The following is a 22,869-nucleotide window of genomic DNA, read 5'->3' as shown; positions in this document are numbered from 1 at the left end:
GGGGGGAAGAAGCTATGGCTGTTTAAAGCTGGTTTTCACCTATAAAAGCATTAAACAGCTCAGGATTGCAATACCTCAAAGACTGCCTCTCCCCATATGAAATGACCTGGATCCTGAAACTACCATTTGAGGCCCTTCTTCATATGTGAGAGGTCCAGAGGGTGGCAACACAGGAAAGGGTCTTTTCTGTGGTGGCTCTCAGGGAAGCTCACCTGGCACCTTCATTATATATCAATAGGCACCAGGCAAAAGCTTTCCTCTATAACCAGGCCTTTGGCATTTAACTATAACCTTTTAAAAGTATGCAGGATTTTAAAATGTATTTATTTTTCCATTTGGTTTTAAAGTACCTCTGTGTGGTTTATTGCCATCTGTTTGTTTGGTTGTAAGTCCCTTTGGGTTGCCCCGGCCAAGGTAAAGTGACTAACAAATTAAATAAAACAACAACAGCAACTGCAACAACAGTGTGGTATCCAATGCTATTTTTCTAGAAAAAGATGTGCTGGAACTCATCATGAATGCCTCCCTTATTCTATTATAATGGCAATGGCATGCACCTGAGAGGTGTGAGAACAGAGTTTTCCGGCAGAAAAAAAAGCCCTGGTGGTATAAAAGCTTTGTGTAGGTTATGGGAGTTATTTATACCATATAACACATAATTATTTATGCTTTAAATGTGCTGTACATTGCTTGGAGACCTTTGGGTAACAAGCAGTTAAGAAGTCTAATAAATAATATGTAATAATAATCAGTGCTATTTTTCTAGAAAAATAGGTGCCGGAACTCATCCTTAAATGACTCCCTCTTTCTTTTAAAATGACAATGGCACTCACCTGAGAGGTGCCGGAACCCACCTGAAAGGTGCTGGAACTGAGTTCCAGCACATTCCCCTTAAAAAAAGCTCTGGTAATAATAATAATAATAATAATAATAATAATAATAATAATAATAATAATCCAAGTGCCACAGTTAGGTACCTTCAGGAGTTTGCTAATGATGGGAGGTGTGAGAAGGAAAAGCAGGTGGAACTTATATTTGCACAGGAAGCTACATTTCAACCATGCAAATTTCAGAACATTCTGAACACCTGCCCACTTCTCTCTGTTTTCCATCCATCCCACAGCAGTGTGTTATCAACAGCTACTAACCATCATATGGTAGTTATGGTCTACCTCCACAGCTCCTGAATCCCAGTTGTTGGAAACCGCAGGAGGGAAAAGAACTCTTGTGCTCCTGCTTTGCAGGTTTCCCATAATGGGCATCTGGCTGGCCACTGTGAGAACAGGAGGCTAGACTAGATGGGCCACTGGCCTGATTCAGCAGGACTCTTCTTAATATCTTACATTTAAATTTAAAGCCCTAAACGGCCTTGGCCCAGTATACCTGAAGCAGTGTTTCCACCCCCATCGTTCTGCCCGGACACTGAGGTCCAGCGCCAAGGGCCTTCTGGCGGTTCCCTCACTGCGAGAAGCAAAGCTACAGGGAACCAGGCAGAGGGCCTTCTCGGTAGTGGCACCCGCCCTGTGGAACGCCCTCCCATCAGAGAGATAAACAACTACCTGACATTTAGAAAATACCTAAAGGCAGCCCTGATTAGGGAAGTTTTAAATCTGTGATATTTGATGTATTTTTATGTTTGTTGGAAGCTGCCCAGAGTGGCAGGGGAAGCCCAGCCAGATGGGCAGGGTATAAATAATATATTATTATTATTATTATTATTATTATTATTATTATTATTATTATTACATTCAAGCAAGCAAGTGGCAGGATCACATTTCCAGGCAAGAATGGGGCCAGTAAAAGTTGTGGTCTGGGGAGATTCTAGAGAGCCAGAAAACGAGGCCTGGGGGGGGGTTGCACCTGGCCCCTGAACCTGAGAATCTGCACACCTGAGGAAGGGATTCCCACAGCATTGTGTGAATTCACCCATGGGAATAGCTTGTTGGTCTCTCTTTAATGTGATGCTGGAAGATCCAGCAGGGAAAGACTTGAGACAATCTTGAGAGGAAATCAATATGTTGAGGCTGCTGGTGCCAATACAGCCTGAGTTTGGATGAGAAAGAGAGAGAGAGAGAGAGAGAGAGAGAGAGAGAGAGAGACTTTGCCAGAGCCTCATCCAGTTGCTTTAGAAAGCTTTTTATAAACAGTCATTATGTTTACAGCGCAGCAGGGAGATATTCACAGTTTGCTTCCTTACCTGTATGTGAACACAAATATGCCGAATCAATTGGCAGGGACTGAAAAGCTTCAAACATCCCTTTTCAAGGCAGAACCAGGGAAATGCAGCTGTAGCAATCATTGTTCCTTTAGTAATAGAATTGTAGAGTTGGAGGGGACCCCAAGGGTCATCTAGTCCAACCCCTTGCAATGCAGGAATCTCAACTAAAGCATCCATTATAGGTGATCATCCAACCTCTGCTTAAAAAACCCCAATGAAGGAGAGTCCACCACCTCTCATGCGAGTTCATTCCACTGTCAAACAGCTCTTACCCGAGAACATTCCTCCTGAGTCTTAGTCAGAATCTCCCTGCTTGCAACTTGAATCCATTTGTTCATGTCCTATCCTTCAGAGCAGGAGAAAACCAGCTTGCTCTGTCTTCCATGTGGAGCCTTTTATATATTTGAAGGCGGCTATCATATCTTCTCTCAGTTTCCTCTTTACGGTACCAGCCTAAGCATATCCAATTCCCTCAACCAGTCCTCATAAGGCTTGGTTTCCAGACCCTTCATCATTTGGGTTGCCTCCTCTGCACTTGTTCCAGCTTGTCAATACAGTGATAACTTGGGTTACAGACGCTTCAGGTTACAGACACTTCAGGTTACAGACGCTTCAGGTTACAGACTCCGCTAATCCAGAAATAGTACCTCAGGTTAAGAACTTCAAGATGAGAACAGAAATCATGTGGCAGCAGTACAGTGGCAGCGGGAGGCCCCATTAGCTAAAGTGGTACCTCAGGTTAAGAACAGTTTCAGGTTAAGAATGAACCTCCAGAATGAATTGAGTTCTTAACCCGAGGTACCCCTGTATCCTCCTTAAATCGTGGCACCCATAACTGGATATACCGGTAGTACTCCAGCTGTGGTCTGACCAAAGCAGAATAGAGAGGTACTTTTACTTCCCTTGATCACCACACTATACTTTTGTTGATGCAGCCTAGAATAGCATTTGTGGGTTGTTGTTGTTGTTTTTTGCAGCTGCTGCTGCTGCTGCTGCGTCACATTGTTGACTCATGTTAAGCTTGTGGCCTACTACCGTGTTTCTCCGAAAAAAAGCCATACCCCAAAAATAAGCCATACCCCCAAAATAAGCCATGGTGATAGGCAGTTTAACCTTGTAGGTTAAACTGTACCATACTTAATATATATATATATATAAAAGACATCCCCTGAAAATAAGCCACCTTTTTTTTTGAGGAAAAATAAATATAAGACGGTGTCTTATTTTTAGAGAAACACGGTAAGACCCCTATGTCCTTTTCACAAGTACCAATCTTATATTGGTGCAGCTGGTTCTTCCTGCCTAACACTGTAAAAAAACAAAAACAAATGAGATTTGTCTGGCATAACTAGTTTTTTATAAACCCATTCTGGGTTGTTGTTGTTTAGTCGTTCAGTCGTGTCCGACTCTTCGTGACCCCATGGACCATAGCACGCCAGGCACTCCTGTCTGGGTATTAATTGTCAAATATTATAGACAGGGGTTCTGAGATTACATCTGCAAGCTTCTTTAGTAGCCCTGGTTGCAGCTCATCAGGCTCTGGAGATTTGAATTCATTTAAAGTAGCTAGATGTATCAGACCAGCAATGCACAGACTTTTAATAACAATACTGTAATAATAAATCTGTTGCTTTTCAGCTCCAAAGGGTCTTGGCACAGATTAGAGCTATAAGTGATAAAACATAGTGTCACAACATAGAGATGGTACACAAAAGGGAAAACTGACTGGGAGGGAGGGTAAAGGGCTGGAAACATTATTAGTTACAAAGAGAGCTAAGGCACTCCTTTCCTGAATTAAAACTGGAGACGTACTGCCAGAGCATGCCAAGTAAGAATTGCAGCTCACACATGACCAGGATTGCTGATCTAGGGGTGCCTCATGACTGGAAGAAATTTGCTTAGAAGAGCAGACACTCATGAATAGACACAATGGGAAGTCTCTTCTGCAGGTGCATAATTCTACACATCTGGAAGGGGACTGAGTGAACCAGGCAGATGCACACAATGCACAGGTGTGGTGATGGAGTGACCTAACTGACTAGAAAGAGGCAAAGCCAGAGGCATGGCAAGCGGCCTTACAGCGCCCAGGAGCTTTCATGGGGAATTTATGCCACTGGAGAAGCAATATTCAGGTTTGAGCACACCAACGGGATGCTCTTTGAGTCTTTGTGATAACCTCTGTAACTCCTTGCCAGGTGATGGTATGTGGAGGGAGAGATGGAGGTGAAGTTTCAGATGTAGTGATTGTCACTGTGATGTTTTTACGCTGTTTGTTGTAGCTTTATCAACCCGACCCATCAAGGGTTAACTCAGACTCCGTGTTGACTGACTGGACATTCCATGAGGCAGGGCCTGCTCTAGGTAGAGTCCCAGTGGTGCAGGGCGCCGGACCGGTAGGCCGGGCACTGCACAGCAAAGCCGCGCGAAAGCCATGCTGTACCCTGGTGCGAGGGCGGGGGCGCCAGAGCGATCTCCACCCCTCAGCGCCAGGGCGTGCGACCTGCTTGAGACTGCCCTGCCATGAGGGGAGGGGAATGGTTGAATATTTAAAGGGAAGGGACAGCCGTTTTGTCAGTTGAGAGGGTGCTGGGGGAGCGGGAGTGTGAGGGCGGTTGTAAAGAAGATCTAGGAGAGTAGGTTTAGGTTAGGTAGTAGTTAGGTTATCTAGTACATGAGTAACAAGGTTATTACCATTGAAACTAAGCTTGTATAACAGCAACCATTACGTTCTTGAGAAATAAAATTTCCAGAGTTAAAGTGCCAATCAGAAAATCGTCTGTGTTATTTACCAGCCAAGGTACATGAAACTCATTCATGAGGACACCCATTAAAAAGACAACATTTCCTTCAAGAGTGGAACTGTTAGTTTGTATCTTTGGGGTGCACCAAGAGGGCGAGCCAGACAGACAGACCCAGGGTGTCATAAAGTTACCTCAGGAAAGGGGCAAACTTTTACAGAAAGGGATTGTTAGAGGCAGAACCACCTATACTGTGGACACAAGGGATAGTCTCAGATACAGCCCTGAACTTTAATGGGTACCTGGTTGTGCTGGAAGAGGACTCTCTTTTGTATAAAAGAAGATGAAATAGAATAAAACCCTCGAGTGCATGAGGGAATACAGAAAGGCTAAGGGGAGCAATAGGGGGGAGGCTCGGTTTACCCCAGACCATCCCTGTTAGTTCTTGCAATAAGTGAGAGGTAGAATAAATAAGACGGAAGCAAGGGTCTTTTGTCGCAGTCACCATTCCGGATTACTTTAAAAGGGGCTATGAACCTGTGGAGAGTAAGGCTGCCAATGGCCACTAGCCACAATGGCTTTGTTCTGCTTTTCACAGTTGGAGGTAGTATGCCTCTGAATATCAGTTTCCGGGAATCACAAGTAGGGAGGATGGAGCTGGAAAGGAGGAGCGAACAGGATGCAGGATGGTAGCCAGTGTGGTGTAGTGATTAAGAGCGGTAGACTCGTAATCTGGGGAACCGGCTCGCGTCTCCGCTCCTCCACATGCAGCTGCTGGGTGACCTTGGGCTAGTCACACTTCTTTGAAGTCTCTCAGCCCCACTCACCTCACAGAGTGTTTGTTGTGGGGGAGGAAGGGAAAGGAGAATGTTAGCCTCTTTGAGACTCCTTTGGGCAGTGATAAAGCGGGATATCAAATCCAAACTCTTCTTCTCCCCCCCCCCCTCTGTGCTGGGGGAGAAACAAGCTACGAGAGTGCAAGTGGATTCCCATGGGGCTGGAGCCAGGTTGGGTAGTACTTACCGCCGTGTTTATACCCTGGAAGAAAATGAGCGAGTATTTAAGAAAAGAAAGAAAAATGTTGTTATATCTTTCTCTTCTTTTCCTTTATTGGTACGGCATGAGGTGCGTGTGAAGGCGTCATAGTCATACCTGCCAGATCGTACTGTACTGTATTCCGCTGGTGGAGACTGTTCGTTTTCCGAAAAGCGCCTACACTACAAAGTCAACCCACACAGGAATAAAGTTGTCCTTCTTGCTCTGCCTACGCACCATTCTCAGTTTATTTGGCAGTGTGTCCCTAACCACATTTTGATATAGTATAACTGACCTGTTTTGAGAACCGTAAGAAACTTGATACATAATGAGTTTCAGTATTTAAACCAAAAACATGCATTCTTTAATTTTTATGGTTCTTCCATTTGTTATTTCTTTTTTAAAAAATTGTTGAAAGAAAAGAAAGAGAAAGGAAAAGAAAGCTGTGCTCTGGAAACAGGGGAGAGAGTAGCAAAAATCTGAAAGCGCCCAGGCGCGCTTTCCTCGGCAGTCAACCCGGATCCTCAAAGCGCTAACTGATCCGAGACACGTTAGCCGGGAAGGAAAAAAGTCTTCCTGGAAGTTTACAAAAAAGGGGTTCCTCTTCCCCACTGTATACCCAGGGCGAGCTTGCAAAGGGTGCCTCTCTCCGCCGTCGGGACCAAAATTGGAACGCGCCGCCATGCAGGAGAGAGAACCGGACGCCGCCCCATCTATCTCATCCGGGAAAAGTTCTTGCCTGTGGAGGAGAAAGCAACCCTGGGAGAGAGGCAGCGAAGGCAGGCAGACAGGAAGGAGGAGTCGCGCTTGGCCCCGCCGTCTCTGCTGCGCCCTCCCCCGGCGGCAGGAGTAGGAGGAGCCGTGGCCGTAGCGAGCCGAGAGCCGGGCAGCGCCTCTCCACAAAAGAGGCAGGCGAGGCAAGGGCAAGAGGTGCGCTCCGCGAAGCTCTCTTTGTTCCCTGGACGGCGAAGGAAGGAAGCGAAGCGGAGGAGCCTGGATCTCCCCATTCCGGAGAAGAACACGCTGCCCGGTTCCAGGTTGGAAGGCGGCCGGATCAGTTTCCTGCCCCAGAGGAGGAGGCAGCCAGCCATCCCGGAGAGCCGCGAAGGCTTGGCCCTTATTCCCAAGGCGCCGGAGCGGAGCATGCGAGCCACGGGAGGCGCACCCTGGCCGGACTCCCGGCTCTGAAGCCCCTCCGGGGCGGCTCCCTGGAGCGGCGCTGCCCCATGGCCAAGGCGGCGTCCTGGCCAAGGCGCTGGGAATAGCGGAGACGAAGCGACTGTCCCGTCTTCTCCTTCGCGGGCCTGCCGCTGCGGTTCTTTTTTGCGCTCTCTCTGCCCGGCGCCATGGAGGAGTGGCGGCAGTGCGGGCGCTGGCTGATCGACTGCAAGGTCCTGCCGGCCAACCACCGCGTGGTTTGGCCCTCGGCCGTGGTTTTTGAGCTGGCCCAAGCTCTCCGCGACGGCGTCCTCCTCTGCCAGCTGCTCCACAACCTCTCGCCGGGGTCTATCGACCTCAAAGACATCAATTTCCGGCCCCAGATGTCCCAGGTGAGCGAAAGAGGAAACTCCCTCGGGATTGGGGAGCCGGGAGGGTTCGACCCTCGACGGGTGGGGAGAAGAAAGGTGGGAGATCCCCAACGTGGAGGGCAGTTGTCCGGGCACTCGTGTGGTGTGGCAATCACACCTCAGAGGGCTGTCTCGTAGCTGGGAATAAAAGGTTGTGCGTCTCAGTTACGCTCGTAGTAGACCCCTTGCAATGAATGAACATGACTAACTTATGTCTATTGATGTCAAGGGGTTTGCTCTGAGAGGGAATTAATTGAAAGCAACCCAAATGCTGACACACCCACCCACACCCTTTTTATGGGCTCATCCTATTTATGTGTCTTGACTGCTGCAAGCCTTAGTTCCCACCCTTGGGGAAACTTCTTCTTGAAATGACTTGTTTTTGAAATGTCCCCTGGTTAAAGCCCCAGAAAGTCTGGAGGATAGCAGGGAGAGGGGGAGTGAGGCAGGAGTGCTGTTTGACTCAGCCAATGCTACACTGTGGACATTACCCCCCAAAGGCAGACAGTTGTGGGGGGGGGCGAAGGAAGCCATGGGTGAGTGAAGTGGGGTGCAGCCTCCTTACATCTGAGGAGTCTGTTTGGTGTAAACACCCTCTTTAAAATGTATTATGTTCTTGGAGTAAGAAAGCAATAAATAAGGGAACTATGAAACGGGGGCAAGGAACCCCAAAGCTATACGAAACTTTGTGAATGGAAACGCAAAGGTAAGTAAATCTGATGGCCAACTCAAGTGACTTCAATTAATTGGGCAGCCGTTTTGTTTGAAAACAACTTATTTTTAAGCACTTGTATTAAAGATACAAGGGCGCTCTCTCTCTCTCTCTGTCTCAGGTAAAGGGGCCCCTGACCATTAGGTCCAGTCGCGAATGACTCTGGGGTTGCGGCGCTCATCTCGCTTTATTGGCCAAGGGGGCTGGCATACAGCTTCCAGGTCATGACTAAACCGCTTCTGGCGAACCAGAGCAGTGCACGGAAATGCCATTTACCTTCCCGCCGGTGCGGTACCTATTTATCTACTTGCACTTTGACATGCTTTCAAACTGCTAGGTTGGCAGGAGCAGGGACCGAGCAACGGGAGCTCACCCCATGGTGGGGATTCAAATCGCTGACCTGATCGGCAAGCCCTAGGCTCTGTGGTTTAGACCACAGTGTCACCCGCGTCCCTCTTAATATATATATATATATATATATATATGCATGCAAACTTTCACCAGTCTAATCAATCTGTTACTCGACTATTGCTCTCCTGCAATACCTGAAAGTCTGCCCCATAGAGCAGGGGAAGGTGCTTGCTCTCTGCTGCCCCAAGGTGCCATGGGACTTAAGTTACAGGAGGGCAGATTTTGGTTGGTCATTGGGACTGGCTTCTGAATGATGACAGAATTTTGATGGAGGGTCTCATTTTGCCTTACCATAAGTCCGCGAACAAATGTTGGCTCCCTTGGCCAGTAAAGCGAGATGAGCGCTGCAACTCCAGAGTCGTTCGTGACTGGACTTAACTGTCAGAGGCGTCTTTACCTTTACCTTTTTAAAGTCTTCAAGCACAAGCCAGAAAGTATATGTTGGGGATGCCATACCTGTATCAAGCACAAGGCTGGACTGGATGCCCTTAAAGAACCCCTACAAAACTCTGAAATTCTGTTTAGTAAGAGTTGTTCAGTCCATTGACTGGCCTATGTACATGGGGCAGATCTTTTATTTAGCTTGGATGCTCTGTGTTTGTTTTTTTTTAAACTTAAAAACAACCTGGTGCTGATTGTACTGATCTGTGGGCTAACCTACAGTTTGTTTCCAGATAAAAATATTTACAAGCTTGATTAACACACTGATGATAGAATTTCTATGGAAATCAGCACTCTGTTTTATGAGCCCTTACCATAGGATCTGTAACATAACTAATATAACTTGCAGATTTTTTAATGGGGGGGGGGGGTTGGTTAAGAGGTAAGACTGAGAGTAGTGTTTGAGAGATGTGTCTGTGGAGCTTGCCTACCTGAGGTGAGATTTGAACCCAGGGCATCATGGTTCTGACATGCTGTGCTAGTTCAGGAGTGGGCAGTTATCAAACTTAGTGCTACAACCTCAAGATCTTCCAACCACAGGCAGATGCAAAAGACATACAGTCAGAGAACAGGGTGTCTCAGCACATTCTGGGCCCCTCCAACTTATTCTAAGCATTCTTATTATTAATTGCATTTCTATCCCACCTTTTTCTCCAGGCAATGCAAGGTAGTGTACATGGCTCATTTAATCCCCACAACAACCCTGTGAGGTAGGTTAGGCTGGAGGGCCATAGGTTCCCCAATAGGGCAATAGAGTGCTTTGATGAGCTTTAAATGTGAAAATCTAGAGTTCCTGATGGATTTTTGTGAGGAGGAACCGGACGTAGGACTGGAAAGGTAGGAAACTGAAATTGACCCAACTAGAAATTGACGATCCAAAAATTAACAGCTGAGTTGGAAGGAGTTTTCTCCACACCGTTGAGGCATTTTTGTGTGTGCAAACAGACCGTCCTGTTTTTAAGAAATATATTAAAACTAGGACAGCATTATCTCATTGCATTCACGTCTCTGCCACTAAGAGAAAGTGTCTTGTCTCTTTTGGGATGCTGATCTTGTATTTTTTTTTTCCTGGAGGGGTTGGGACTCCGTGTTGCCTGGATACTGCTTTGTGCGCAAATTCCCACTGAAGAATTCGAGCTGCAGAGCTCCAAAGCACAGCTGCCCATTGTGTTCACCCTCTTCCCTCCTTGCAGCCCCAAACCACTGCAGAAGGTTGAATCCCTGACTTAAAATCCACAGAACAGGGTTTATGATTAGCTTCTTTGTTTGTTTCAGATGCTTGGCATGGTTTCAGAATATCCTTGCATTCTTGCGATTAAGCTAGTCACCTCTGGTGAGTTGGAGCTCACAGGTGATTAGGCAAGGCATCTATTGCAAAGTGGCAGAATTGTCGAAACAAAATAAAAAAATTCCTTCCAGCAGCACCTTAAAGACCAACTAAGTTTTTATTTTGGTCTGAGCTTTCGTGTGCATGCACACTTCTTCAGATACACAGAAGCAGAAGTCCCCAGGCGCTTATGTAGGGAAAGGGTGGGGGTGGGGTATCAGAATTGTGTTACTTCCCTTTATTGTTACTTTTACCTCCAGCTTCAAAAGCAGCCTAGAGCCTACCTACCCCTGAGTACCAGTTCCTAGGGAATCAAAGAACCGGGAAGTGCACCGCAGCCGTCATTGTTTAGCTGTTTAGATTATTTAGATGTGATTTCTGCATTGCAGGGGCCTGGACTAGATGACCCTTTGGGACCCTTCCAACTCCACAGTTCTATGATTCAATCTATGATACCGTAGTTTACAAAGCGGGGCACTGCCTTGGATAAAATCCCTTAAGCAAATAAACACTGGACCTTTGCTCAGCTGGAGGGAAGCTGTTCTGTCCTCTGGATTGGTGCTGCAAACTTAAAAATTAATCAAAGCAGGGGGTGGGAGCTTTTTTGAGCCAAGATCCTCATTTCCCTCGTGGACAACATTTCAGGGACTGCTTGCCAGTGATGGTCAGGGTCAGAGGCAGAAGTGGGGAGAGCAGTTTATTAATTTTTTAAAAAAGGTGTCTGACTGCTTCCTCTCTTGTGGGTTGTAAGGATTGCACCTTCTGTCAGAGAATCATCTGTGAGGGATTCTTTAGCCGTGATTCCTGCACTGCTAGGGGTTGGACTTGATGACCTTTTGGGTCCCTTCCAACTATTCAGTTCTATGTTTTTCTGTCTCTGAGGTCTAAATGGTGCCCAGCCCTGGAAAATATGAAGCTGAATGCTGGAAGATTCAGAATAGATAAAGGAAAACACTGCAAAACTATGCAACTCAGGAGGCAGTGATGACCACCAACTTTGGAGGCTTTAAAAGAGGGACAAAGTCATGGAGGACGAGAGGCCTGGCAGGGAAGACTTCTTTGTGCCAACAGGCTTTTGAAAACTGAATGCTTTTAATGAAAGGGCTGGTGCTGTGCTGTGTTTTTTTTTATTGTATTATGTGTGCATAGTTTTACTTTTCACAACATTTAATTTATATATATTTCTATGTCTTTAGTAGTTCTCATTTTTATATGCAAGCAGCTTTGAGTGAGTCCCAGCAGGAAAAAAGGTAGGGAATGGATGAATGAATGAATGAATGAATAGAATATGCCTGTCAATGGCTTCTAGCCACGATGGCTATGCTCAGTGTCCACAACTGAAGGTACTCAATGCTTCTGAATATTGCATGTTGGAAATGGGAGAAAGGGAGAGAGAGTGGTTGTTTTTGGGTCCTGCTTGTGGATTTCCTATTGGGACGCCGTGTTGGTCACAGGATGCCAGACGAGATGGGTCTCATCCAGCAGCAGGGCTTTTATGTTCTCCTTCCACTGTGAGAGGCAGTCAATGACTCTGAATGCTGGGAATCACAAGTGGGGAGAGTTGCTGCTGTTCTTCTCAGGTCCTGCTTGTGGGCTTCTCATTGGGGCACCTGGTTGGCCACTCTAAGAAGAGGATGTGGGACTCTGATAGACCTTCCAGCTCTTGTTAGGTCTTCTGATTGTGTCACAGACTGCATATATTTCATTCCGATGAAAGATGTCTCTCCTTAGGTCTTCTTGTGGTCCTGTCTGGTGATAGCCCATAGTATGACTGTTCTGTTCTTTACAAGGATCCATGTATGTATGTATGCATGTATGTATTTCTGGAAGCATTAGCAGGCACATCCTTTCCAAGCCTGTTTAGCCCACATCAGCACATCAAGGTCAGTCTTCTTCGCTTCTTCATTATTACTATAGTACTTCACTTCCACTCTCCACAATGCTTTCCCAGAATAAAGTAAGTGCAAGAGCCAGGTATGTGCTTCATGGAGCTTACTATCTCTGTTTCAGTGGTGGGTGGCTTGTTTTTGAAATTCCAGAGCTGGTAAAATTGGTGTGTGTGTGCATGCATTCCCTTTTTTATGTGTGCGGGTGTTTATGGAAATTGGCAAATAATGGCATGTTAGCAGTAGACACACATTATCCCTCCATCTTGTTTAAATTTTGTTTAACCAGAAGTGTGGGTCCCCCCCCTCTCTGTGTCTCTTCCCCATAACAGATGGCTCTTTCTGTGGCTGCCGTTTTTAAAAAATATACACATGCAGAGAATCAAAGGGTCAGTTTGCTCTTTAGGATTACTGCACAGCATTTTCAGGGAGGAAATTGTATTTATTACCTGTTCTGTCATCTATATTGGCTACCCCCAGACTTGACCTGCCCAGATGCCATTGGATGACAACTCCCACTGGCCCCCAGCTGCACCCCCCCCCCCAGATCTCTGCATATTTGGGTTGAATGAATGCTTGTTCCTGTGTAGACCCAAGGGATCACCTGTGGGGGTCCTCTGGTCTGCAGGTCAAACCTGGCCTGGCAGGCTTTCCCCCATTTGGCCCACAAGGCCATTTTTCTGCCAGGAATTCTCTTTCATGCACAAATCGGAAACTGCTCAGTTTGGCTGTGCTTTGAAGTCCCAAAGTTGGCTGCTAAATGGAAGATCATTTCCTGCTTCATCTTAACCACTGGTTCAGTATAGAATATGTCAGGGGGACTCTCTACAGGGAGCCTCCCCCCCCGTCATCCTGACCAGCACTTCGCCCAGCGATAGTACGAGCAGCGAGTCAGGAGGAGGGAATGAGGAATGGAGGGGAATGGAGGGAGGGCTCAGTGAGGCATCCGAGCCCTGGCTACGCTCTGGTCGAGGGACAGTGGATGAGGGGCTCAGCAAGACGCTGGAGCCCAGGCGCCACCCCAGCCAGCAAGAGGGGAGACCTCTCCTTCTGGCGCCCGAATTGAGGTGCATGCCCACACGTAGGGCTAAGGGGCGGCATTTTGGGGTGCCCAGACTTTTATGCTGGCCCCGAAGCAGACGGAAGCCATTGCTGGGTTCTGAAAGTGACTAGGTGGTCATGTTTTCTGCTATCTCTGCACTGTAAATAGTAGGCACAATAAAACTCTTAAAGACAGCGCGGACTGGAGCGTCTTTACTCGAGAGTAGCCACAACAACCCCCTGACAGAATCCATTGAAGGGCTTGAAAGCCCAACCTGCCCTGACTTGGTTCAGCTTCTTGCCATTTTTTTCTCTTCTCCCTTCTCTTTCTGTTTCAGATCTAATCCTGCTTCATATATTCTGTCTCTTTCATCTGGGATTTGCACCCCTTGCCCCACTGATCCCACTCCTTTTTGCATCTTGCCGGGCCTCTTCCTGTTCTAATTGCATTCTGGCAGTTGCTGAAAGCTGCAGGAGGGGGACAGTTGTTTGTGCACTTACTGCTTGCAGGCTTCCCATAATGGGTATCTGGTTGGCTACTGTGAGAACAGGAGGCTGGGCTAGATGGGCCATATGGAGGTTCACTGTGATAGCAGAGCCTCTATGTCCAGGGGCAATCAACTACAGTGGTGCCTCGCTTAACAAACGCCCCGTAAGACAAAATTTTCGCTTAAAGAAAGGATTTTTCTAGCAGAGGTTGCCTCGCTAGACAAATTCGTTTTACGAAAAATTCGTCTAGCGAATCGTGGTTTCCCATAGGAATGCATTGAAATTCAATTAATGTGTTCCTATGGGCAATTTTTTTAAAAAAAAAATCAATGCATTCCTATGGGATTCGCTAGACAAATTTTTCGTTATAAGAATAGACCCGTGGAACGAATTAAATTCGTCTAGTGAGGCACCACTGTACTCAATACCTGGCGGTGGAGAACTGAAGTGGAGTGTTGCTGTTGTGCTCAAGTCTTGGTTGTGGATGATTTCCATTGGGGCATCTGGTTGTCCACTGTGGGAACAGGATGCTGTACTAGATGGGCCAATGCCATGATCCAGTGGGGGCTCTTCTGATGTTTTTATGTGACCCTATGGTTGAGACTAAACCAGCACCACCTATTATATTCATTTTACAGATGGAGAAGCAAAGGCTGAGTGGGAAGCCACAGGCCTGATTTCATGCAAATCAGCAGCAGTGTTTTGGAAATGCTGACAGTTTCTGCTCTTAAAAGAGCCAAGTCCGTGGTTGAATGATTCAGGACAATTGGGGGGAAGCGTCTGTTGCAAAATACAATATGAGAGCATCAGAAGAACCCAGCTGGGTTACAGCAGTGGCCCTTCTAATCCAGCACCCTTAGTTTTGCAATAACCCTCCCCACTTCTTCCTTGCATTGGGGGTTGGACTAGATGATCCCAGGACCCTTCCAGCTCTACAGCTCTGTGATTCCCAGCAACTTCTATTCAGAGGTATATCTCCTCTGAAACTGGAGGTAGTTCATTGACAAGATAAACTGCAAGCCCCACAAATTTGAAGAGTACCTCAAGAATGAAGCAGTAAAACAGATGTCTCATTTGCAGCAGATGCAAACTTTGGAGAAATATGATGAGAAGCTCTGGTGTGGTGCTCCTTCAGACCCTGCCTACCTTGTTCAAAGAGAATGAGTGCAGGCACTCAGGGGTGTCTTAAGGCTATCTGGCACCGTGGTGCAGGGATCCCTCAGGTGCCCCCACCCCCCACATTTCCGTCCAGGCGGGCAGCACCTCGCCCTCGGGCCCCTCTGCAGCCCACCTCGCTCCCCCCCCACCGCCATGGTGCGCCTTCTGCTTCTTGCCTGCCGTGGGCAGGACCGACGCCGGCGATGCTGGACTCGCACTCCGCCGGGCAGGGCCAGGCACAGCAGGCAGACGGAGGGGGCGTCCCAATGGGTGGGGGTGCTCCCAGCTGTGGGCTGCCGCGCCAACAGGAGGCTCGTGGCGTGCTTCCCCACAATGGCGCCCGCAGCCCCAGAACCGGCAGGCGAGGGCGGTGCTGCCGGCGGGGCTTGAGGTGGCTCCTCAGGCAGGCAGGAGGCTCTGGGCGCGGCATGGCATGGCTGAGGTGCCCCCCAGAACTTGCACCTTGCGCCAATAGCCTCTAGGACTAAGACGCCCCTGCGGGCACTATGGGCACCAACCTTCCAAACTTTCTTTGATCCACGCACTCTCTCTCTGGAAAAGTGACAATCTGTCTTCAGCATGACTCTGATTAGGTTTGTTGCTGATGCAGGGAAAAGGTCCACCGGAAGGAAGGGAGAGTTAGGTGGTTTTTTTTGTTTTGTTTTTTGCGATCCTGGGAGCTGTTCCACTTGCAACACCAGCAATAAAAATTAAGCCCTGCTGTAAAAGTTTCCCAAGACAAGCAGCCTAAACAGCTGAGATTTATTAGCTAAGCAACAATGCTCTCAGCCTCCCACTCCAGCGGAGAAGCAGGGGCTGCCTAGAATTCAGCACCGCACACCAACCTGGTGCTATAAATGCATTAAGGGTGAGGAGAAACAGCCTCATCAAACAGCCTGACCCCAGACTCACTTCTCCCCCCATTGCCAGTTATTTATTTATTTCATTCATAAGAGAGGACCCTACTGTAGCAGGGCCATGGCCCATCAAGTCCAGCACCCTGTTCTCACAGTGGCAAACCAGGTGCCCATTGTGGCATGCCCATAAGCAGGACCCAAGTGCAATTGTAACTCTCTTCACTGACTGGCAGGGGGTCTCCAGTGTTTCAGGCAGAGTCTTTCCCAGCCCTACCTAGAGATCCCAGTGATGTGGACCTGGGACCTTCTGCATGCCAAGCAATGCTCTACCACTGAACTGTAGTCCAACATGAATCTGCAGGTGAAAGAATGAACCCCCCCCCAATGAATGCGAGCAAACACAGTTATTCCTTTTGATATGTATTCTTCCTTGCCTGAATAATTTTTAACAATGAGAGAGTTAATCCCAGCTTCTCTTCTGCCCTCCCCATCCCTCCCTCCCCCTCCACTTTTAAATTATATTTGCTAATGCGTTTAGCAGCTTTGGCTGTCAAAAAGAATGGCTTATTCAAAAGGTCATAAACAGATTGTGGCGTTAATTACCGCACGAGCAGATTTGTGTTGCCTTGTTGCAGCCGATTCTGTTGGGAAACTTAAATCCCTCCCTGCCAATAGGCAAATAGCAAAGCTAGTAGCATTGTTGAGCACGTCTGAAAGACCCCAACAGTTTCCCGAGTGTAATTTTGAACCCCCCCTTTTTTTGCTGCCGTTGATAGACAGGAGCTTTCAGTTGAGAAATGGCATTGTGCTCTTTGCTGACATCTCCACCGTTAATCACAAGGTTGTGGGTTCAAGCTCCACATTATTAAAAACAGTTTTAAACAGCTTAAAATCATAAAAAATAAGGTAAGTCCTAGAAACATACACCTCATGTATAAAAAGTCTAGGATAATGAGGTGCATCTTCAGCATTATCCGGAAGCTGTGCAATGAAGGTGCCAGGCACGTTATGTGGGGAGGGAGTTCCACTGCTTAGAAGCCACCACAGAAAAGACTCTGAGCCACCCTCACTCCACAAGCCTCCAAGGGCAGAGGAATCATGAAGTGGGCCCCTCTGCTGATCTCAGCACCTGAGAAGGAGGCGGCCTTTCAGATGTTTGGAGCTGGAGTCATTTAAGATTTTAAATGCCAATGTGAGCACTTTGAATTGGGCCTAGAAATGAACTGGCAACTAGTGCAGCTGTTTTAAAACAGGGGCTATATGAGATCTAAATGGAAACCCAGCCTGGCTGCTGCAGTTTGGACCAACTGAAGTTTCTGAGTTGTCTTCAAGGGCAGCCCCACATTGCAATAATCCAATCTGGAACTTAGCAGACCAGATGAAGAACTGAAAGCATCCTTAGTGCGCTCCTGTTTTCTTCATATTGAATTATGCACCTTTCCCTCCCAGGCTGATTTTGGAAGTGGCCTGATGTACGCTGGAGCGCTTGGGAGCACCCAAGTGCACCTGATTCCTACTGAAAGCAGCACGACAGGGTGAGCTGCCAAACTCAAGCAGCACTGAATTCAAAGGACGCTGTTTTGCAGTTGTGCCTTGAATTCGGGAGGGCTTGAAGCAATGGCTTTGCCTGTCCTTCCTCTGATGTCATGTGACCATTAGCTCAGTGGGTAGATCATCTACTTTGCATGCAGAACATCCCAGGTTCAATCCCTGGCATTTCCTGGCAGGGATGTGAAATTTCTACTGAAACTTGGTTGAGAACCACTACCATGTATTGAGCTACATGGACCAAATGGCCTGAATCAGTATAAGGCTGCATCCTAACTTTGGGTGTGTGCGTGCGTCCCCCACAATTCTGGAAGAACCAACCACTTCAAAATATCTTCAAGCAGATAAGCTTGCAAGTCATGGAAAGCTGTGAATGGAAGCTCCATAACTCAAGTGCCATGCACATTTTTCACTCCTGTTTGGAACAAGCTAAGCATTCTGTGAATTTAGGGGGGGGGGATGATATCTGAAATCCGTCCCTGGTAGTCTTACAGGGGATGAACGTGCTATTCTGAACAGTTAAACAAAGCTACATTTTTAGGGATGTGAAGAATGTTTTGTAGAGGTTACTGAGCTAGATGAAACAGTGGCCTGGCCTGGTACTAAAGAGCCTCATAATTCATATTCAATTCTGAATGATGAGAATTAGAATTTGTAGAGGAAGGACCATTAGCTTAGTAGTAAAGCATCTGCCTTGCTTGCAGAAAGTCCTGTATTCAGCCCCTGGCATCTCCAGGTTGGGCTGGGAGAGACTCCCTGCCTGAATCCCTGGAGATCCATTACCAGTCAGCGTAGACAATACTGAGCTAGATTTACGGGTGGTCTGACTCAATATGAGACTGCTTCAGTATAAGACAGTCACCTAGTGCCTATTTAATTCAGAACGAAAAGGACTAGAATCTGACAAAGTGTAAGCCTCCTTCCTTTGTTCCAATTTAATTTAGTCCTTTATTCACAACCATGAGCACTAGAATCTTACTTTATTTTTAAAGAGGATTTTTGGTATTTTTAAAGAGAGGGCAATAGCTCAGGGGTAGGGTAACTGCTTTGTGTGTGGACGATCCCACATTCAGTTCCTAATGGCATCTCAGAGCTGCTGCCAGTCAGCGTACACCACCCTTTCTCAACCTTTGGTCCCGAATATGTTGTTGCACTACAACTCCCATCATCCCTAGCTAGCAAGACCAGTGGTCAAGGATGGTGGGAGTTGTAGTCCAACAACATTTGGGGAACCCAAGGTTGAGAAATGCTTGTATAGGCATTATTGAGATAGAAGGACGATTGAGTCTGACTCAGTATAAGGCAGCTTCTTTTGTTACTATATAATACTAAATTGGTTATGTTGTATTTATTCATTTTTAAAATAGTGCACCCCGCCTTAGGGTCATTTTAATGATGAGTGGGTTAAACATTCTGGAAATAGAGAAATTAAATAGTGGATGAACTATTTTAAGCAAAGCTATAATCAGTAAGATTATGAGGAGTGTTGGGTTGGGAGAAAGAGAGGATGTTTGGCTACAGTAATTAGCAAGGCCTTATGGCTGGCACCGACCGCTTCATCATCTCTCTGGTTCATGGATTCTTGGATCTCTTAGCTTAATTGCTAGTCCGCAAGGCACCCGTCTGTTCATTATCCTTCCCCCTCTTCCCTCTGCTCTGCTTACTACAATTGACTTGGGAAACCAGTTTGCTCCCTGAGCTAGCCTTTCTTAAATTGTTCTAGAGGTTTTTTTCTTTCTTTCTATGCTCTGCAAACAAAAATAAGAGCGCAGATTTCCCAAATCCTGCAATTTCTCATCAATGCAGAATCTTGGCATTGTGCAGGGAGTTTGCGATAGAGAGATACTGTACTGCTTTCTTCCTATATACTGTACAGTACATAGAAACGAAAGGTGTTTTTACATGCTGTAGTTTACATGACCACCTATAGGCAGATGCGTGAACTGCAGCATGGCAAACGGCAGGCCGGCCCAGATGAGTGGTTTAATGGAGAGGGGAGGTGCTGTGAAGCAAGCCACTGGTGGAGTGCCTCCCCACTCCTTTAAAAGAGGGACGGGCTTGGGGTAATAGGCAAGGTGGGTGGAGGTGTAAAGGGAGGGGGTAGTTGGTCAGGTGTGGGGAAAGGGTAGGCAAGGTTAGTGAGCAGAGTGAGCAGGTGTGGCAGCCTCCTAGTAAGAGAGAAAGAGAAATTCTAGCCCTTATGATTATTACAAAGATGAACCTAAAAGGGTCTGGGCAATGTTACCCATCTGATGTTACAGCAAGCACTGCCCATCTTCATATTCTTAGGTTCTAGAAACTTATTTCTTATTTTAAATAAGACCAGAAAGCTGTTTTTGTGTGTATGTTTTATTTATTTTTTAAGGAAGCTGTCTTCTTAATAATGCAGTAATAATAATGAAAAGCAAATCAGCAAAAACTGTTCAATGGGCTTTGTTGAGTGAGAGTTACTCTGGGATGGTGGACTGGTGGCATACTTTTGCTCGCTGCAGACAATGACTTTCTCTCTCTTGGTCCACTTGTGAACATTTTGCTGGGATCTGAATTGTCATCCCTGGCCAAAATGCACAACAGGAAGTATAAAGTTGCTCTCTCGTGTGTGTGTGTGCGCGCCTGACACACTGGAAAATAAAATGAGGTGATATTCTTGAGGCAGAAGCCAAGAGATCTTGACCCTCTTTGAGCTGGACTTGGGTTTGTAGGATCTGTGAATGGTGAGGTGGATGATGATCATATTTTGATCACCAGTTTTGCTTAAACAAGCTTATCCCAGTGTAGAAGGTGATATTAAAACACGTTTCCTTTCAGTCTGTTGTATACAAGAACATTCAAAGGATAATTAAAATTGACATGCTTATAAACAGTCTTTTGTTGAATATTTTAATTTTTTTTGTAAACGTCTTGAAAGTTTGATCATTAGGTCCAGTCGTGACTGACTCTGGGGTTGCGGCGCTCATCTTGCATTATTGGCCGAGGGAGCCTGCGTACAGCTTCCAAGTCATGTGGCCAGCATGACAAAACCGCTTCTGGCGAACCAGAGCAGCACACGGAAACGCCGTTTACCTTCCTGCTGTAGCGGTACCTATTTATCTACTTGCACTTTGACGTGCTTTTGAACTGCTAAGTTGGCAGGAGCTGGGACCGAGCAACGGGAGCTCACCCCGTCGCGGGGATTCAAACCGCCGACATTCTGATTGGCAAGCCCTAGACTCTGTGGTTTAACCCACAGCGCCACTTATATATAAGTGGTATATAAACGCTGTTAAATAAAATAATCATTATTGGGTAGCATCCAAAGTTGATCTTACTCAGAGTAGAACTGTTGAAATGGATTGGTACCACTCAGTGGGTCTACTCTTAGTTGGACTTAGTTGGAGACAATCAATTATCGTGATCATTGTGTAAAACAAAACAAGCGTTTGTGTCCAGCTAAGTTCTAGTCAGAATAGACCCACTGAAATGAATGGATATGTTAGCCATGCCCATTATGTTCAGTTGCTTTACTCTTGAGAGAAGGGAGTCCAAGATGGATGGGAGTTTCTTGAAGGTGAAAAATTGAAGGCCCAAATGCAGAACAGGTATGGCTGTATAAGGAGCTTAAAGATGAACTGAGGTTTAAGGAGGACATGTACAGGGTGAGTCCTTTAAAAGAGGCCCCGTGGATACAGAGTACACATGTTCCACGGGGATTCTTTTCAAAGACTCACCCTGTATAAGAAATGAATGAAAGGGGACAGCAGAAATGAGTAGTATGCACAATGAGTACCCAACAGATGCAGGGCGAATGTCAGGCAGGCTAAGGCTCAGAATGAGTTCAGCCTTGCAAGAGAGGTTAAAATGAATAAAAACGGTTTCTTCAGCTATGTTTGAAGCAAGAGGAAGAACAAGCAAGTGGTGGGTTCTTTGCATGGAGAAGACAGAGAAATGCTCTTGGGTGACAGAGAGAAGGCAGAATTGCTCAACACCTACTTTGCAATGCCCAACCTGGTGATAACATAATCAATGATGTAAGGAAAGCACTGAAGCCCAAGATAGGAAAAGAGGTGGTAAGGGAACACCCACTTTTAAATGAATTCAGATCTCCAGGGCCATATGAGCTGCACCCAAGGGTTTTAAAGGAGCTGGTGGATGTAATCTTGGAGTCCCTGTCCATAATCTTTGAGAATTCTTTGGAGAACAGGTGAGATCCCAGTAGACTAGAGGTGGGCAAATGTCCCCATCTTCAGAAAGGGAAAAAAGAAAACCAAGTTCAGCCTGATGTTGATAACAGGAAAGGTCCTAGAACAGATAATTAAGCTGTTGGTTTGTGAGCACTTAGAAGAGACCCAGCATGCGTTTTTCAATAACAAGTTATGCCAGATGAATCACATTCCTTTTTTTGATAGTTACAAGCTTGGTGGATCAGGGGAATGCTGTGGACATACTGTATATTGATATTAGTAAGGCTTTTGACAAAGTCCCCCATGATATTCTTGTGGAGAAGCTGGTAAAATGTTAGCTGGTAATTACAAGGTAATTATTAGGTAATAAGAATTGCAAGGTAATTATTAGGTGGATTTGTAGTTGGTTGATTTACCAAACCCAAAGAATGCTTATTAATGGTTCCTCGTCATCCTGGGAAAAAGTAACAAGTGGGGTGCTGCAGGGTTCTGTCCTGGGCCCATTGTTCAACCTCTTTATAAAACAACTTGGGTGAAGGAATTTAGGGGATTCTCTTCTAATTTGCAGATGACACCAAACTGGGAGGGGTAGCTAATGTCACAGAAGACAGAACTGGAATTCAAGATGGCCCTAACAGATTGGAGAACTGGGCTCAAACTAACAAAATGAATTTCAATAGGGACAAATGCCAGGTTCTACCCTTAGGCAGGAATAACCAACTGCACAAAGATGAGATGGGGAACACTTGACTTGCCAGTGGTACATGCAAAAAGACTCATGAGGTCTTTGTATATAGCAAGCTTAACATGAGTCAACAGTGTGATGCAGCAGCAAAAAAGTGAATGCTTTTCTAGGCTGCATCATAAAAAGTATAGTGTGCTGATCAAGGAAAGTAAGAGTACCTCATAATTTGCCTTGGGAAAACCACATCTGGAATACTGTGTCCCGTTTGGGTGCCACAACTGATGAAGAATATTGATTAGCTGGAACATGGCCATAGAATCAGAGGAAGAGGAGTGTAACCAATGTGATCAGAGGCTCTGGAAACAAAGTCTTATGAGGAATAGTTGAGGGAAGTTGGTGTGTTTAGTCTGGAAAAGAGGATATCATAGCCGCCTTCAAATATATAAAGGGCTGCTACATAGAAGATGAAACAAGATTGTTTTCTTGTGCTCTGGAGGCTAGGACATGAATCAACGGATTCAAGTTACAAAAAAGGAGATTCTGATGAAACATTAGGAAGAAATTTCTGACAGTAAGAGCTGCTTGATAGTGGAAC

At 46.3% G+C, this 22,869-nt stretch overlaps 1 protein-coding gene across 2 annotated transcripts in view; it reads left to right on the top strand.

The window, feature by feature from the left end:
* Window positions 1-6,896: 6,896 nt before the first annotated feature.
* VAV2 (vav guanine nucleotide exchange factor 2) overlaps window positions 6,897-22,869 on the top strand; it is a 154,232-nt gene continuing 138,259 nt past the window's right edge. The window contains exon 1 of one of the 2 annotated variants that reach the window (XM_060270532.1): window positions 6,897-7,541. In XM_060270532.1, the coding sequence (XP_060126515.1) occupies window positions 7,338-7,541 (204 nt within the window). In that variant the 5' untranslated portion in view covers window positions 6,897-7,337. The remainder of the gene's footprint in view (window positions 7,542-22,869) is intronic. The other variant, XM_035113127.2, reaches the window with a different exon arrangement.

The sequence above is a fragment of the Zootoca vivipara genome, chromosome Z, assembly GCF_963506605.1.
Source record: "Zootoca vivipara chromosome Z, rZooViv1.1, whole genome shotgun sequence".
NCBI lineage: Eukaryota > Metazoa > Chordata > Lepidosauria > Squamata > Lacertidae > Zootoca > Zootoca vivipara.
This window is presented reverse-complemented; position numbering and strand designations above follow the sequence as displayed.